General features: G+C 39.2%; 2 protein-coding genes across 3 annotated transcripts; both read left to right on the top strand.

Moving 5' to 3' along the window:
* The first annotated feature begins 1,560 nt into the window (after positions 1–1,560).
* LOC116321612 lies at positions 1,561–9,925 on the top strand. Its single transcript, XM_039620468.1, has 3 exons — positions 1,561–1,713; positions 3,168–3,292; positions 8,310–9,925. Exons 2-3 carry the CDS (start codon positions 3,255–3,257, stop codon positions 9,622–9,624), a joined length of 1,353 nt encoding a protein of 450 aa, XP_039476402.1. The 5' UTR covers positions 1,561–1,713; positions 3,168–3,254; the 3' UTR covers positions 9,625–9,925.
* A 1,104-nt stretch (positions 9,926–11,029) lies between these two features.
* On the top strand, positions 11,030–16,638 carry LOC116321581 (cytokine-dependent hematopoietic cell linker). 2 transcript variants are annotated; one of them, XM_031741463.2, is made up of 12 exons: positions 11,030–11,798; positions 11,879–11,919; positions 12,038–12,048; positions 12,138–12,221; positions 12,462–12,486; positions 12,673–12,697; positions 12,786–12,861; positions 12,948–12,964; positions 13,044–13,138; positions 15,325–15,399; positions 15,566–15,721; positions 15,806–16,638. In XM_031741463.2, exons 1-12 carry the CDS (start codon positions 11,789–11,791, stop codon positions 15,956–15,958), a joined length of 768 nt encoding a protein of 255 aa, XP_031597323.2. In that variant the 5' UTR covers positions 11,030–11,788; the 3' UTR covers positions 15,959–16,638. The 2 variants fall into 2 exon arrangements, with proteins under 2 accessions (XP_031597323.2, XP_039476413.1); XM_039620479.1 differs by lacking the exon at positions 11,879–11,919 and having other exon boundaries at positions 11,031–11,798.
* Positions 16,639–17,038: the final 400 nt, after the last annotated feature.

The raw sequence follows: 17,038 nt of genomic DNA, 5'->3' as shown, positions 1-17,038 counted from the left end.
ATACTGTTTACACACATTCAAGTGAAACATTTAATCAAAAATCATATGTAATATTTGCTTGTTAAATAAAGACTGTGATACTGTGGACCACCAACAGGACTTTGGCTTTTTAAACAGAGAAAAACCTGCAGGTCAGCATTTCTGTGTCTCTGTCCAAACTCTGTGTTTGACTGCTTTTCAGATCAATGTCCTCAAAACTGAAGTTTATTTCCATCAAACTTTTTAAACATATGTCCTAAATTGCTTCGCAAGAGTAACTTGCAACAATGCAGTGAATGTACACAATAAAAATCATTTAAGAAACTGTCACTATAAAATCATTTGTGTTTATAAGACAAATTTAAGTCAAGGTCAGTAACACTGTTTGTATGCAAAGGTCTGTGCCCATTTTTCCATTTTAACACAGTGCTGTTTCCCAGAGAGGTGACTCTGAAACCATCTACTGTGTGATATTTGTAGTGACAGTGACTGATTGAACCAGATGCCTTCAACAGATCATTAAAAAGATCTGTTTTCCTCTCCAGTTGATTTCCTGTGATCAGTTCTTTGCAGCACATCAGAAACCACAGTGGAAGAGAAGGGAAGGACGGGCACAGCTCAGACTGCATTTGATCCTTATTAGCATGTGAGGATTATGTCCAGTCTCAAAGAGATGATCCAAAACGCTGCAGTATAACTGCTGATAGGAAGTAGAAGAGATTCTCCTGTGCTTCTCTACTTGGGCTCCATGTAAAATCTTTTAATGGTCAGACACCATCACATCTTAAAGAGCTCAGTCAACATCAGATTATCCAAATACATCACTGTGGTTTATAAATGCACGTCTGTCTCTACATTTAAGGTTTGGTTTAAAATGGTCCTCTTTGATAAAGCTTACAGTTAAGGCTAATGAACTGCTGTGGGACTTCCCATGATGCACCGAGCATTTATATCACATGACTGCAAGTCATTAATTTAATGTTTTCTCTCTCACACCTCATTCTGCAGGTATCTCTCACTCCATATCTGCCACTACTACTCAAATATCATTGCATTTTTCAGTGAAAAGCTTCATACTTTGTTTTAGATTAAATAAAAACATAGTAACATGAACAGAACTGTTCTGAATGAGAAATATTGAAGTGAATTTCAGGTCAAAAGATTTAAAGCAGTTCATTGGCAAGAAGACTAAATGTATGGATACTGTTCATACACACATTCAAGTGAAACATTTCATCAGGAATAATCTGTAATATTTGCTTGTTAAGCAAAGACTTTGATGCTGTGGACCACCAACAGGACTTTTAAACAGAGAAAAACCTGCAGGTCAGTATTTCTCTGTCTCTGTTCAAACTCTGTTTGACTGTTTTTCAGATCAGTGTCCTCAAAACCTGGTGTTTACATTCTCTTCTGCAGAACACTGAAATGAAAAAGAAATATTAATTATCATTGAATCGTTAATGACTTGTGTGTGTCTCTCTCCATATAAGGTAAACCTCTGTGCCTCCAGCTCCACCTGCTCCAAAGTGGATGAGAATCATGTGGTTGAAGGGAAGATGTGGTCAGTCAGCCTCTGATAAGAATGACTGGTTGTGCTGTGTGGAGCTCAGAGATCAACAGCCTCCAGACTGTGGTCACAGACCATCATCCAACAACCATCCAGACTACCTGCTGATCAGCTCCACCAGCCACACCTTTCTGGACCAGTATCCAGCTCTCCAAGCCTCTTCCCAGGTCTGAGTCTTTAACATTTATTTATCTAACAGGGATTGTACAGTTAAACATAGTTATATACAGATAATGTAGGTCCAGGTTTATGATACCTTCAGTATCACTCTCAAATCTGCGGCTCTATAGAAACTCAATAGGCTGCAGTACAATCTGTTAATGGTTCAGTCAAACTGAGAATATGTTTGTCTTCCATCCTACAAAGGTTGTTAAGGCTGTGAATAATAATTTTAAACATGTGACAGTCCAAACATATTTTACAGGCCTAATTTTTGGGACCTGAACATTAAAGATTAAACTGATCAAAACCTGAGATGTGCTGAAAGCTCTTTCCTGGATTCTGTCTGGTTTGACACAGATCGACCTCATTGTTTCACTTGTGTAGTGGAAATTTCAGGTTTTTTGATTGTGATTCTGGTATTCCATGACTGACCACAGGTTGGTCACTTCTTTTACCACTTGTTGCCCCTCTGTTCATGACTCCTTTGTTCTGATATATGGGACAAATATTAAATACTGTTGAATGAGAACTTGATATAAAAATGCTGCATTTCACTGGTCTCTGGTCCTTCAAGGATCGTTTTCATAAGACAGAAACTAAAACCTGATCTTTGTTTGATCATTTAAAATCAATAGAATATTAATGTTGGTTATAGTTAGAGAAACATTTGTCATCACCTGCTTCATACAGTCAGCTTACAGAGAAAAGATGTTACACACCAGTGAGGTCAGTATAATGAGGCTGTGATGTTATTAACCTGTCCAGGCTCTGTCCACAGTCATGAACTGTGTCATTACTTCACAGTGTTCATCCAATGATGTGAAAATGTTCCATATTTAAATGTTAATGTTTTTCTCACAAAAACATTTTCCACAGTCATTTCTACAACACATCATTTAAACTTTGTTCTGAAAATGTTGTTTTGATAAAGTTCAAAAATTTTTTCTGACCAAATATTACCAAAGATTATTGATGATGTTCAGGTTAGTTTCTCCCTCCCCTCCCTCTCCCCATCTCCCTTACACCTCCCTCCCTCCCTCTCTGTTCCAACATGTTTATTTGCATATAGAACAGGAGTCTGGCGTCACATCTTACTTTCAGGTACAAACAGGGTCAAACACACATTTAAACTGTGTTCAGATAAAACCAGGACTCTTCCGACAGCTGACCGATCAGAGGAAACAAGGTCAGACGTACACATCCATCAAAAGACATGATGTAAATCTTAATGAACTGTCCAATATGGGCTTCATTAGCAGGATACTGAGCTGGTTTTATGGCCCAGTTTCACAAATTTGTCCTGGACAGAATCACAGTCTGTGCACCAAACAAAACTCTCAGTCCGTCAGTTTGAATAAGGAAAACTTCTAGAAAACAGCAGGTTGTGAAGGGAGGGTGAGTTACTCTTCAATGTACAGCATTAAGGAAAATATCCATTGTTATGTTATCTGTGTTGCAGTCATGGCGTCTCCACGGTGGTCTACCTCCATGCTGTTGGCTTCACTGATCCTTCTTCTTTACTGGACGACCTCCTCTGCTCGGTCACATGACTCCACCTCCACCGACCTGTCTCCACAACACAGGGTAAGCAGAGCCCTGCCTTTCCGTACCAGAGAGGAGGTCGCAGCATCTATGCAGACTGCAAAAGATGTTCTGAATTTCATCAACGACAGGATTGGAAAGAAAAACATTGAAACGTTGTCAAGTGTGTTGTAGGGGATCTCCAATATTGCCAGCATGGCACTCGTCATCGGAGGTCTGGTCTCATCCATTGTCAATGTGGTTTTGGCCTTTGTCCCTCAAGAAAACCCTCTGAAGTAGCTGAGAGAAGGGTTTGCTGAGGTGAACAGGAAACTGGACTCTCTCTCCCTCCAGATCTCCAACCTGGCAACAGATGTAGAATGGTTCAACTATGCCAGCGTCTATTCTCAAGATGAGGTCCGCATCCTCAACGCCTGGAAGAAGTTTGAAGAGTTCCGTGAGAACAGTGGGTTGGTAAACACTGCTGAAGACAAACTCCGACTGGCAGAGATATTCACCAACTACTATGAGAACACAGCAGTTGAGGCCAGTGTGGCCAACCTCTACCATTACCTGACAGTCAGCAGCACGTCTCTCAGTGGAAACCTCAATGATCTGCTTAGGAAGAAGTTTAAATGTAACATTGGTGAGATCGGTAAATATAACATATATTTCAGCAGCTTGCTGTGGGGGGGGATGGTACTCAACCAGCTCTACTGGAATCTGATTGGTTTTGACCCATCAGACAAAGAAGCTGAACAAACCAAGATGTTCAAGACCGTCTCCAAGGCTCAGATATCAGCTGTGAAATTCTGCCTGGACAACTATAAGGAGTACATGGAGAAGGACGTGGAGGAGATTAGCAAAGCAATGAATCCTGACAACAAACAAGCTGTCGCAGATCAGGTGAAAAAGGCTCTGGACAAGAAATATAACTGGTATAACTGGGTGGTGCTGGTACACGACACAGGCAAGGATAAAAAGCACATCTTTTATAATATGCAGGATATCCCTGTTGGTAAAATCACTGTGGCTGTGGGCTACACTCAGAAAACAAAGCAAGAAAAAAAAGAAGAAGTAATAAAAGAGTTGAGCTCTTGTTACTGCTGGTGCTGGTGTACAACACAGACCAGGAGCAAAACTACATCTATAGATATAATATGACAAATGTCCCTGTCGGTAAGATCACTGTGGCTGTGGACTATACTCAGAAAACAAACGAAGAAAGAAAAGAAGAAGTTAAGAATCAGTTGACTTCTTGTTACAAGGAGAGACGGGTTGGTCTAGGTATGGCAGCTAGGGTAGAAAGGAAGCTGTGTGAGGATATTAAACATAAAAAACTGTGCAGGAATGAGGTGGCTGGTGTTCCTGTCACAGAGTATATCAAAGTGATGTACAGCAGCCATTCAACTGCTAATGACTTTGTTGTAGACCCAAATGCCCTGCAGAGTTTCGAGTGTGAATGAGGCAGTGTCAGACCATACAACATCCACATCTATTACTCCAAATCCTTACCCGTCTGTGACCCTGATCCCTGTAAGAACAAAGGAGAGTGTGAGAGGCTGCTGGACTCCAATGAATGGCTGTGTGAGTGCCCAGATTGTTACTATGGAGACAGATGTGAAAAGGATTCTGAAATCCGCAGGAGCCCAGTGGCCAAATTAGAACATCCTGAGCCTGATATCAGCACCCTGAAAATCATGCTGGACAAGATTCTCAAGAGACTTGGTTTGACATCTTCCAATCAGTAGCAGGATTCTGCAGGAAAGACAACGTGATGCAAACTCAGACACTGAGGAGAGAATCAACAACACAGATGTGGAGTCACAGAAAGTTTAGAATAATCTGAAAACAGCTAAACATCTTATCAATCACACATCGAGGACAGTTTGATCTGTTCTTTAACTTCATTCAAACAGAACCAAAAACCTTTAGACTGGACTGACTCATCATCATCATCGTCATCGTCATCATCTCTATGTGCCTCACTTCTTTGCTCTTGTCTGTGATTGTAAAAGAAAAAATCATCTCCAGCTTCATTCTGAGAGTTTTCATTGTTTCTGTTTGACTCTGAAGATAAAGTGAAGTTTGATTCCAACACATGAAAACAGGAAAAACTCTGACTCTTGTCATTAAAATTAGGAAGTTTTATAATGAGTCATCCTGTCAGTTTTCAGCTCAGTGTTGTTGACTCACTCACATTCTCATTCATACATCATCAAGACATCAGCAGTGCTAATTCATCTCAGTTCAGAAGAGAAAGTCCAGTTTACTGGTTGAGTTCAAGGTTTTAATGGTCAGAGACCTTGTGTTTAAGAGGACACAGCTCACAGGGGGAGGAGGTGTTTTTATATTTTCTATTTAAGCAGGGAGAGTCAGGTGTCCGGTCCTGGTGTCTGTTGGTAATGTGAGCAGGGACTGGAGGAGGTCGGACAGCAGGGGGAGCTGTGTGGATACGGTGTGACAGGTAGGCGCGTGTGAGAGATGTAAACAGTCTGACACCAGCATCGGCCTCAACTGTTCATAACTCAAAACGTTTATAACACTTTTTCCATGTGCACATGAATGAACTTCATCAGCAGGTTCTGAATGGGTTGAACACAGAGAGATGAGAGTTAACAGACTCAGTAAACCAGCTCCGAAGGACTTGGCTCCATCTAGTGGACATTCTTAGAATAACTATCAGTTTCTAAAAATGGTCTTTGTATTCCAGGTTGTATTTAGCTGTCAGTTTACAGGCTGATCTGTTTTTTCATGTTGATATATTTTGTATTTAACTCCATCTAAAGCACAGAGAGCTCTGATTTATATTTCTGTAATTCTAATGTCTCAGTTTTAAATGGTCTTTGTCTTCTATGTAAAATATTTAATGATTCATTTATGTGATGAAGAAAGATGGACACATTAAAGAAGAAATAACAAACAGGAAATCTGTAGTGGAGAAGAAGAAATGTTGCCACCTGGTGGCTGTGAAAATGATTGCCTGATTATTTGTTCCAGTATGATATCATTCTGAGTATTATTCCTCCTACAGATGCTGTCTCTTTTCTCTCTCTTCTTTTTTGAGCTCTTTGATTTGTATTGAAGGAATCTGAATGATTTTTCAGCCTGAATTTCTTTTTGTTTGGTTTGAGTTGAGTCTTGATGTTTTTTTAGTAAATGCATTAACAATGAACTTCATGTTGCATTAAACTGAAGGATCATCTTCAGTTTCCAGTAAGTCAGATCAGGTAAAATCTGAAAACTTGCTATCAAGTTCTGTGTACCAGGTTTTGAGGTAGGTGGTTTTGTTGTGGTGCTCGCTATGGGTCAGGGTCTGAATGTTTGGGTCTGCCTTTTTCCAAACACAGACTCAAAATATTTATGATAATTGTCAAATCCTTAATGAATACATTTTCTGTTAAGCCCTTAGTGACAATCTTACACATTTACAGTAGCTTAGTCCTAAAATACAGTCTACCAAATGTGCTGTTGACAGCATCAAAATCCAAAAACTAATTTAACTATCTTCCACATTATGCATATTAGGAGAGAAATCAACATGGCAGACTCCAGGAGGTGTTTTTGTTGAGCACATTGGGCTGGACTGCGTCAAATTTCAAGTCAGTTGGACTTGATGCGACGGACGTGGCCTTTCCAAAACTGAAGACAACAAATCTGCGAAAACACAGTTTCTTTTTAAGCAGGCTTTTTAAGTTTCTAAACCTAACTGTAACCTTTGTTTGTTTGTTTGAGTTTTATGACGGGTTCAGATGATGGCAGTGGGTGAAAAGAGACTTTAGATAATCAGGAAAAAGCAGGATACCTAAACAAAAACTTGGATGAAACAGTTGTTTTTGTTCAGGCGCTCGGCATGTCGCGTCATGTCACTGGGCAGAGGCTGGTGTTGTGAAACCTTGTGCATGTGCGTACGTGACATAGAGGTGGTGTCTAAATGTTGTTTTAGAGACTTGGGCCTTTTCCCGTGTGATGCTGATTTTTTTTTTTTTTTGCCATTGCCTGATTTATGAAGGTCAGCAACCTTTTGTCTTATTTCATTTGTGTGTCTGATCTTCCTCACATTGATGGAGGACTGAGGATGTTTGGTCTGTTTGTGTCAAGCAGACATCGATGACCACTGAAATCCTAAAGACTCAGGTGTCCTTAAAAACAAGTAAAATGTGAACATACATAAAAACAATGTGTGTGTGTTTGGTCTCCAACAGTGTTTATGTGGGTGGTAGATGTCAAAGATCCAGATGGATGAAGGAGCCAAGGTTTCCCAGCACAACATTGGACTGGATACAAATGATCAGTGTCATTCACCTCACATGTCAGTGGTTTAAAGTTGTGGCTGATCAGTGGATCTATATGGTCTTCCCAGACACACTTGACAATAATTTACAGTCAAGCAAACAGAAACATTGACCACTGTGTTTGAAGAAGGCCCTCTGTTCTGTATTAACAGAGCACAAGGTCTTCCAAAATGGCTCAGTCCAAGATTTGAGACAAACACCATGTGTATAAAGAACGTCAGCCTCAAACAGCAGACTGCAGATGATGCAGCAGACTGTAAGTTGGTGTTTTTTCCCTCTAAACTGAGATCATTGGATTTCAGAGATTAACTAACACTAATAGCTAATAGATGCATGGATACAAATTTAACCCAAATTATTTACTCAAAGTAACAGAATTCTTCATCTTGGATAGATTTAACAGTAAAGGATACTGTAGTTATTTTACTGTTGTATAAAGCTAATACTCAGCATTAAACATTTCCATTCCTAGAGTGATGCATTTGATTTACTTAAGTTCATAAATATGTAACATGGTGTAATTAAAAAAAACTAATGATAACACAGATGTTTCCAGATTTTAGAGATCATTGAACAGTGTCAGAAAGAGATTGTTTGATTCTAGTAGTCACTGTTTCTTTAATCCATGATCGCAACCAGTTTGATCGCAACCCAAACTACCATCAGCATCTCACTGTAACAAGCCCAATAATATGAGCAGACATACATCAGTTTGGTGTTGTGTTTCCTGCTCTTACTGATGTATGATTGTGAAGAGTTGTTCTCCTCTCTCTCTTCCTCTACAGATCTAAAATGAAGTATCAAAGGAGACTCCCCTCACTGTTCCTCACTCTTGTCCTTTGCTTCTCTCCATGGTCCACCTCTGGAAAAACATTCTACAGCCACTATGGGATAAAATGCACCGACGACTGTCATCCTCAGTCAGACTCAGTCAATCAGACATACCAGTGCACAGTACACAAGACAGATGGCACAAAAGAACTACAGTACTGTTCACCAAGGAGTGGGGTGGACTACAAGGGAAACATGTGCTTTGATTGCTGTGAGCAGCACGGCTCTGACTACTACTGGTGTAAAACAGCCTCAGGTCTGGAATACTGTGGAGATGTGATGGAGGACTTAAACCATTACACCTTAACATATGGTATGCCGTGTTATGATAGCTGTGAGATGCACAGTGAGAACTACTACTGGTGCCATTCCACAAAGGGGTGGAATTACTGCTCACCAAGAAAAAATGTTGATTACAAAGGCAACGCCTGTCGCCAAGACCATCCCTGTGACACACATGGAAAAGATTACCACTGGTGCAATTTGGACAAAGGAGGCTGGGACAAGTGTGGACGAGTGGAGCCAAAGGCAGTGATTCATGACACCATATACCGAAAACACTGCACTGATGACTGCCAGTATTCTAATTACTACTTCTGGTGCCACATTCATAATAGCTGGAGCTACTGCTCACCTACGCCAGATGTCACCTACAAAGGTGTGCCTTGTCGCTCAGATCACAATTGTGGAGACCATGGCTATAGCTATAACTGGTGCTACACAACAGACAACAATGACTGGGATTACTGTGGAGTCATCTCTCCTGGAGAGTGCAGGTATTCTGTGCAACCCCGCACCAAACGGCAACCCAAGGAACCCAATCAAACTAACCTGCCAGAGGTGATCTGTACTCAGGAGGACATTGACAACAACAGGAGGAGAGTGACCACGTTCAGGGCAGTAGAAAATCACCCAGACATCGCAGAGTCTCATAATTACCTTGCAGAAGCATTAGGTTTAATTAACGAATGGGACGGTCGGGGCCTGGGCCAACAGGCCAGGTCCAACTTGGTTAATTCAAGTAACCTTCACATTGACCTACAGGGTCTGTTTAACAGGAATAATCAGCAGTATTACAACTTGCAGGTCCAGGTGAACAGTCCACGTGGTAGTGGAGAAAGCACAACTCTGGCACACATTGAAGTCCCTGAAGGTACTCCACTTGGGTACATGCGTTTGGCCCTCAGGGAGAGTTTACAGAACCGAGTCAGGGTTTCACTGGAAGTGACTGACCAACCAATAAACAACAACTGTCACAGACGTCATTAATATTATCACTGAAACATATGTAGCTAATGAATGAGACAGAAAACTCTATTGACTTTATTTCTTCATCAGTTGCTCAATCACTGAATTCCACATAATGACCAGACAATTGTCGGACGATAAGCCTGAGTTATTCTGAGGCTTTGTACCGTCACATTTATGAAGATAACAGTAGTCTTCCATTTTTATTTCATTTTTGTTGCAAATATAGTTTAACATCTATCAATTCATTGTGTTTCAAGCTTAAAAAGCAATTCTGTAGTGAAACAGTGTAAAATGACCAAATTAAAATTCTATATTTGTACTTTGTACTATGCATTTATTCAAACAGAACAAACAATAAAGATAATGCCAAATAAACAAAAAATTTTAAAGACATTTCATTTCATTTTTACAGTTTGGCAAAAACAAATATTTTGTGAGGATAATATCACAAAGCCTGCGAGGACCAACTAATGATCATACTTTCTGTGGGTCATTCGTTTTTAAAAAACAAAATATTTACAACAGCTGTTCACATTAAATCCATCTTGGTTTGAGGAATTTTTAATTAGTCTGTCGCTTCAGCTTAAACCTCTCTGAGACTTTCTCACGGATTTTCACCTCAGTAACTTTTCCTATTGTACATTTTATTATTTTTATTCCATTTATATTTAAATGCATTTTAAATATGACAAACCCACAATCGACATGTGCAGCTGCTGGAGCCAGATATAACAAACCTTCTGAATTACATAAACCCACAGTTTGCTCTTTTCAACAGACTGCATTTTGTTCTGAATAACGTTGCAAATATTGATCATTTATGGAGGTATTTGTCGACCATCTTTACTTTTAGTTATGAACTGTTCACATCGGCCATAAATGTGATTCACAGAAGTGAACAATTTCACAGCTTTTGTACACATTACGTTTGAGCAATTCAGTATCAGACCTCCTAAAAACACTTTTGTTCTGTTGGTTTTTCAGTTAGAGCAATTATATCACATTGAATAACACTGAACACTATTCCTAACTTAACCACAGATTTTGATGTAAATTTTGTCTGAATTTTCTGAAAACTCAGGAATAGTTACGCACTGAAATTTATGCAGAGGAGGAATAATTAAAGGTCAAAAGAGTTAAAGTTACCTTTATTGTCAAACCTGTTATGTGTTCAGAACATATAGAATATCAAAATGACATTTATCTTTGACCCCCAGTGTTCAGACATAAATAAGGAAACAAATAAATAAAAAGCAAGAGGATTAAAGGAGAAAAGTACCATATATGCCCTATAGGTGAAGAAAAGGCTAACATTGTTATCTTTTTACAAAAAAAACAGCTAAAAATGAGAGGTTTTAGGACAAATTTGTGTTTTCCATTCTTTGAGCACCGGTTCGAGCACCGTTTAAGCACCGGCACTGTTTCAAAAGTACCGGTTTGGTACTGGTATCGGATAAAACCTAAACGATACCCATTCCTACACTTGATTGTCAACGTAGGAAAGTCAACTCCACCTAAACAACTTGGGGATTTAGTGGTGGCTGTCAATATTCAGCTAGTTTTTAACTCAACCAGGTTACATGAAGTTATGTCGTTCATTTCATCAGTCTGTATGTCTTTTTGTTGTATTGTTAGTGGTAATGCTCAGAAATGAATGGATAGATTGACATGAAAAGTTTACCAGAGATGGCACTCAGGGCGACATAGAGGTGACTGCACCACTGGGAAGGACAAACATTTAAAATTAATAAACATTTAAAAAATGGGAGACATTGTCTTGAAATTCTTAAGAAAATATATATATTTTTTTTTTAACTAAGCAGGATCTAGATATATCTCATCCATGCAGGGTGTGGTGAGAAATATTCAGCCTCTGGTAGTAATGTGCAGTCTTTGGCTACTCTTTTTTTTCTGTTTAATTTAATGCAGCTTAACATAAAATACTTTTTTCTCATAGATTTACAACTGATCTCAGTAGATTTGGCATCATCTAATACTAAAGCTGATTATTACAGATTAATTGAAGGATACTGGTTGTCTTTAGTTAAATGTACTGTAATGTTTTCCGTAAACTGAGTAAAAGCTGATTCTGTCCCAGAAGAAGTACCTTTTCACCTTTGTCTTCTGTGTTTGAAACACAGCACCTGTGATAAATAGAGATCTGAAGCCTGGCCGACAAAAGATGAAAACAGGTAACATCTCAGCTGACTGAAATTATTTTGCCTTTCTGGGTCACAGTTTAAATCTCATATTGTATATTCACGTGGTGTAGTTACAAATAGGAGGATCCCACCTGTGCCAAAAGGAGACCAGGTAACTTCATGTGCCAAACAATACAGTCTACTACTGATTTTTTTAAATCTTTCAATAATGTGTGACACTAGCAGAGTATTAAAAATGTGACCATCTTTTTCTCTTTCTAACATTACAGCACTCACAAAGGTAATTTGCTAAATTATTGTTTAAGTTACTCATTGTTGTATTTATCTGCCTTATGGATGCACTTACTGTTTGATTCTTTGTTCCTGCAGGAGTTTGCAATCACCATCACCTTTTACCCTGGAGTTGGTCAATGTCTTGTCTGGAATGGCTATACAGCAAGGTTGCAGGAGAGAGTGAGTACTGTTTTATTTTATATATAGAACCTGACACTTGTCCCAGTTCCCTGTGGTTTTAATTTGCTGGAGTTGACGATAACCCAGTGTGACTCTTTCCCCTGCAATAATGGTGTAAAGCAAAAACAATACCCCACAGTTTGTACAGTGTAGCGATGACACCATCTGCTGGTTGGAAAATTTATCACAGAAAATGCTGGAGGCTTTTCTGACATGTTATTTAATGTCATTTGATTTCAGCAAAGAGCACGGCACCACTAGAAATGTAAGTAGCTAAAAATGCTGAACCTATTAGAAGGCGTACTGTTGTTGTTTGCATTTTATTCACCATCTCTTAACAAACTAAGTCCTATGGGAAATATTGTAAAATAAACATGCTTTCTTTATTCATATATACATTTGATTTTCTTCTACAAATTTCACCATGCATTGCTTTTTATACTTCTAACAGGCAGAGTTTAGTTCACATATGAAAAGTAAGATAAAAATTACAGCCTCTTGTTATAAAGTGTTACCAATAATTGTTTACAACTGAATTAACACATAAAGCGTTTTTCTTTTTAGGTCCACTCAGTTCTGAAAGTCTTACACACGGCAATTACAGACATTCACTGGATTTGGAGTCTCACTTAGAAAGAAGGTCTGACTTTATATTTTCAGGCTTCTCAAGATGCTTTTTTAAATGTTATGTCTTATTTACATGCATCTTTTCTGTCTTTTATTTAGGAGCCATCAAAGTCTAGGTAAGTATCTTTGGGCTCATCATTGACAGTCATTATACAATTACTGACTTAATAAGTCCCCCCTGACATCTACTTAAAGAAAGGGTCCCATCAAAACGCCATCACCATGAATGGCCTCAGACGAAAGAAGACTTTGACCAGCACGACTTTGTCCCAATGGAAAAGCCTCAACAGGTAAATGTGCTGCTACAGTCATGTGAAAAAGAAAGTTTTTGTTGAAGTATGTCTGTAAAGGTTTTCAGTCATCCAGGTCATCGTACTCTAAGGAGCTTGGAAAAAAGCGTCTGGACTTCTTTAAGTTTCCTTGAAGACTTTTCACCTCTCATCCAAGAAGCTTCTTCAGTTCTAAGAGCAATTGGTGGATAGTCCCAGATTCCCAGCCCTATGGGAGTGTCCCCAAGAGGGTCATGGACCCCCTCTTGATCCTCTACCTAATCACATGAGCCAAGGTGTGAAAGTGTGTGTGAGTCACAATCAGCCAAGGTTTCAGGTGAACCCATTGTGAAACCTAGCCCAATGGGTTCACAACATAGAAGAGCCACCTCCACGGGACACAACTCGCATGCATCTAAAGGACAAAGGTCATTGTTTCAAGGACGCCAATGTTCACATTTTGGACAGAGAAGACAGACGGTTTGAAAGAGGAGTGAAAGAAGTCATCTATGTCCACTGTAAACGACCATCTTTGAACAGAGAAGGTGGCTTACGACACCAACTGTCTGACATCTATAATCCCGTTTTGAGATCCCTCCCCAGACACCTTAACACCTACTCACATCCTGGGCCATTTAACCTCAATAAATCACATGACAGTGTGGGGATAGGTTTCACAGTGGGTTCACCTGAAACCTTGGCTGATTGTGACCCACACCCACTTTCACACCTTGGCTCGTTTGATTCGGTAGAGGATCTTGAGGGGGTTCATGACCCTGCTGGGGACACTCCCATAGGGCTTAAAATCTGGGACTCTCCACCAAATGCTCTTAGAACTGAAGAAGCTTCTTGGATGAGAGGTGAAACATCTTCAAGGAAACTTAAAGAAGTCCCGACGCTTTTCTTTCCAAACTCCTTAAATTTTTCATAGAACTCTAAAAAAGACATGTGAAAGGTTAAGTGATTCAGGATTCAAGAATGACTTTAAATGACTTTACTAGTTCCTTGCATCATTGTGGAGGAATTTTGGCCCACTCTTCTTTACGACATTGCTTAAGTTCATTGAGGTTTGCAGGCATTCATTCGTGTGCAGCTTTCTTAGGGTCCCACCGTCTATTTTAATCAGGTTGAGGTCTGGACTTTGACTGGGTCATTCGTTGTAGATTTGCTGCTGTACTTGGGATCATTTTCCCGGTTGCATGATCCAGTTTCAGTCATGCTTTAGCTGTTGGACAGATGGCCTTACACTTCACTTAAGAATACTTTGGTATGCAGCGGAGTTTATGATCAACTGCACAGGTCCTGTGACTGCAAAACAAGCCCCAACCATCATACCTCCACCACCAGTTGGTAAGAGGTGTTTGCACTGACATGCTATGTTTAGAATGTGGCAGCAGCAAGTATCTTTGGTGCTATGAGTCACTTCAGTATTGCATAGACACAGTTCTTAACACCTATTATTCAGTAGGAGAGCTTAATTAGCAGATGCACTATTCTCTTCAGCTGGCACTTCTGCTCAAACCACTTTGCTCCACCTTTCCCTCCAGCAGCTGAGCCAAGAAATTACACCTTGCCACCACAGTAGCACAGTCCACTATAGCCAAATATCTCCACTTTGGTCTCATCTGTCCAAAGGAGACTGTTCCTGAGATGTTGTGGTTTGTTACGATGCAACTTTACATAAATTAGCCATGCTACTACGTTTCTTCAGAAAGAAGTAGCTTTCTACTGGTAACCCTTTCAAAAAAGCCAAACATGTTCATTCTTTTTCTAATTGTACATTCAAGAGCTTTAAGATTAAACATGTTAACTGAGGCCTGTAGAGTCTAAGATGTAGCTCTTGGGTATTTTTCACTTATTTTGCAGCACCTAGCAATGCACAGTTTGACCTTGGGGTGAATTTCTTGGGGGAATCCACTCCTTGGAAAACTGTAGTATTGTGTAAACAAACACCTGAATAATCATTTCCAGCAAAATGCCAAAGCTTCTGTGTTTTTAGAGATGATCACACGTGCTGATGATCAGGTAATCAAGTGTATTGGCATCACCTGGTTGCTAATTACCCCTTTAATTCCTATGGAAACAGTGGAGGTGTATTTAATTTTTCACAACTATCCATAATTAACCCAAATTAATCCTGTAATCAAGAATGATATCCATCACAACGTGATATTTTGAATGCACTGATCAATGAACTTTTCTGGCAGACCTGTGAGGAAGATTGGTACATCGGGACATGTAGTCGAGCAGATGCTGAGCACGCCTTGCACCTGGTGAACAAGGTATATCAATAAGGATTCCACTAAAAATATATCTGAACATGTCTTAAGCTTGGGCAGATGTTAAACATAGTTATTTGGATCTATATCAGTTGAAAGTGTAAAAACAACGCACCAAAAGCACAGTTTAACAGGAATATTCTTTTCTTTTTGTAACTCCTCCCATTAGGATGGTGCATTTTTGGTGCGAGACTGCTCCACCAACAGCAACTTTGAACCCTTGGTATTGGTTGTGTATCATGAAAAGAAGGTTTACAATGTCAAAATTCGGTTTGTCGAGAGCACAAAAAAGTACGCATTGGGCACAGGATATCGCTCAAATGATGTGAGTGAACAAATTTCAGAAAATGTTTCATTAAGAACCCTCAATCGCACTATATTTACTGTAATTCACCTTATTTTTCCTCAGATGTTTGACTCTGTGGCAGACATCATCAAGTTCCACTCCATATTTCCAATAACACTTGTCAGTGGGAGAACCGCGATGGGAAACAAGTACCCAGACAACTGTGTGCTGACATTTCCTATAACAAAAGGGGATGTTGAACGGTTGCTACAATAACATGTGAACCTTGCCAACAAAGATTTGTCAATGTGTTTCTTGTGTCATGTGTGTTCACAGTTCCTTAAAAACTGTAGCGCTGTCATTCTGAGCAAGTTGGGGTGGATGGATTTTGTAAAAGAAAAATATATATGTTGATCAGAAGTACCTATATTTTCTGGTTATTTTGATAATAATGTGCTAATGGTTTTTCAATTAATTCCATAGACAAGTGGTTCTCAAATTTTTTGGCTCCAGTGACACAAAACCTCCTATAATCCTAATATCGATTTGGCTGGTTCTGCCACAGCATTTGAAAATCTCCCCACACCTGCTAGCTACCAGGCTAATAAACTAGCAAGTGACTTCATTGTTACAGTGAGTCACAATCATATCAGTTCCTCCTGTTCCTCCATAATATGGTAGCAATTACTGGATATAATATGTTTTTGTTATTGAATCAAATGCTCCCCAATCTGTAAAATGCACTTTTTAATGATCTAGCGCAATTTAACAAATTATTTTACAGACCCCTTGAGGGTCCCCGGACCCGATGAGAGACCCACTTCTCTCTGACAGATAATAGTGATCTACTCTTATTATCCTAATTTAATGTCTTCAAATTGTATATTTTGTAGCAACAATCTAAAATAAAAAGTCTGTAACTGTACAATTATACAAACCAAAAAGCTGGAACCAAATAGTTTAATCTTTGGTCATTTTTTGCTTTATATGGATACGTGTATAAACATATACACATATCTACTGAGAAATAAAACAAATATTAAATATTAATCTCTTAAATACTAATCTGGTCTTTGGACAGTTGATTTGGAATTCAGTTAAACACTGATCATGCAAAGAATTGTGAGATATAGACCACTAAGCCTAAAATGGTTCGATAAATCCAAATGAAAAAGTTAGCATTTTCATGTGTTTCGCCTCCTTGTATAATTTTCTTGGCAGGAATGGACTTCCATACCCACTTCACATTTTCTTTTCTTTTTTTTTCTTAAATCAGACTTACTTCCCTGTCCTTATTTTTAACCAGCACAATGCTGTTTTTCAGTCATGAACTATATGAAATGTTATAAAGATTAT

Source organism: Oreochromis aureus, linkage group 2 (genome assembly GCF_013358895.1).
Source record: "Oreochromis aureus strain Israel breed Guangdong linkage group 2, ZZ_aureus, whole genome shotgun sequence".
Lineage (NCBI taxonomy): Eukaryota > Metazoa > Chordata > Actinopteri > Cichliformes > Cichlidae > Oreochromis > Oreochromis aureus.
The sequence above is the reverse complement of the archived record's forward strand: the minus strand, read 5'-3'. Positions and strand labels throughout refer to the sequence as shown.

Excerpts from the sequence above, each read along its gene's own strand:
- LOC116321581 (XM_031741463.2), top strand. Across the intron at positions 13,139-15,324 it reads CAATGGAAAAGCCTCAACAG|ACCTGTGAGGAAGATTGGTA; the intron begins GTAAATGTGCTG and ends CTTTTCTGGCAG. Across the intron at positions 15,722-15,805 it reads CAGGATATCGCTCAAATGAT|ATGTTTGACTCTGTGGCAGA; the intron begins GTGAGTGAACAA and ends ATTTTTCCTCAG.
- LOC116321612 (XM_039620468.1), top strand. The coding sequence starts at position 3,255 with ATGACTCCACCTCCACCGACCTGTCTCCACAACACAGG. Across the intron at positions 3,293-8,309 it reads ACCTGTCTCCACAACACAGG|ATCTAAAATGAAGTATCAAA; the intron begins GTAAGCAGAGCC and ends CTTCCTCTACAG.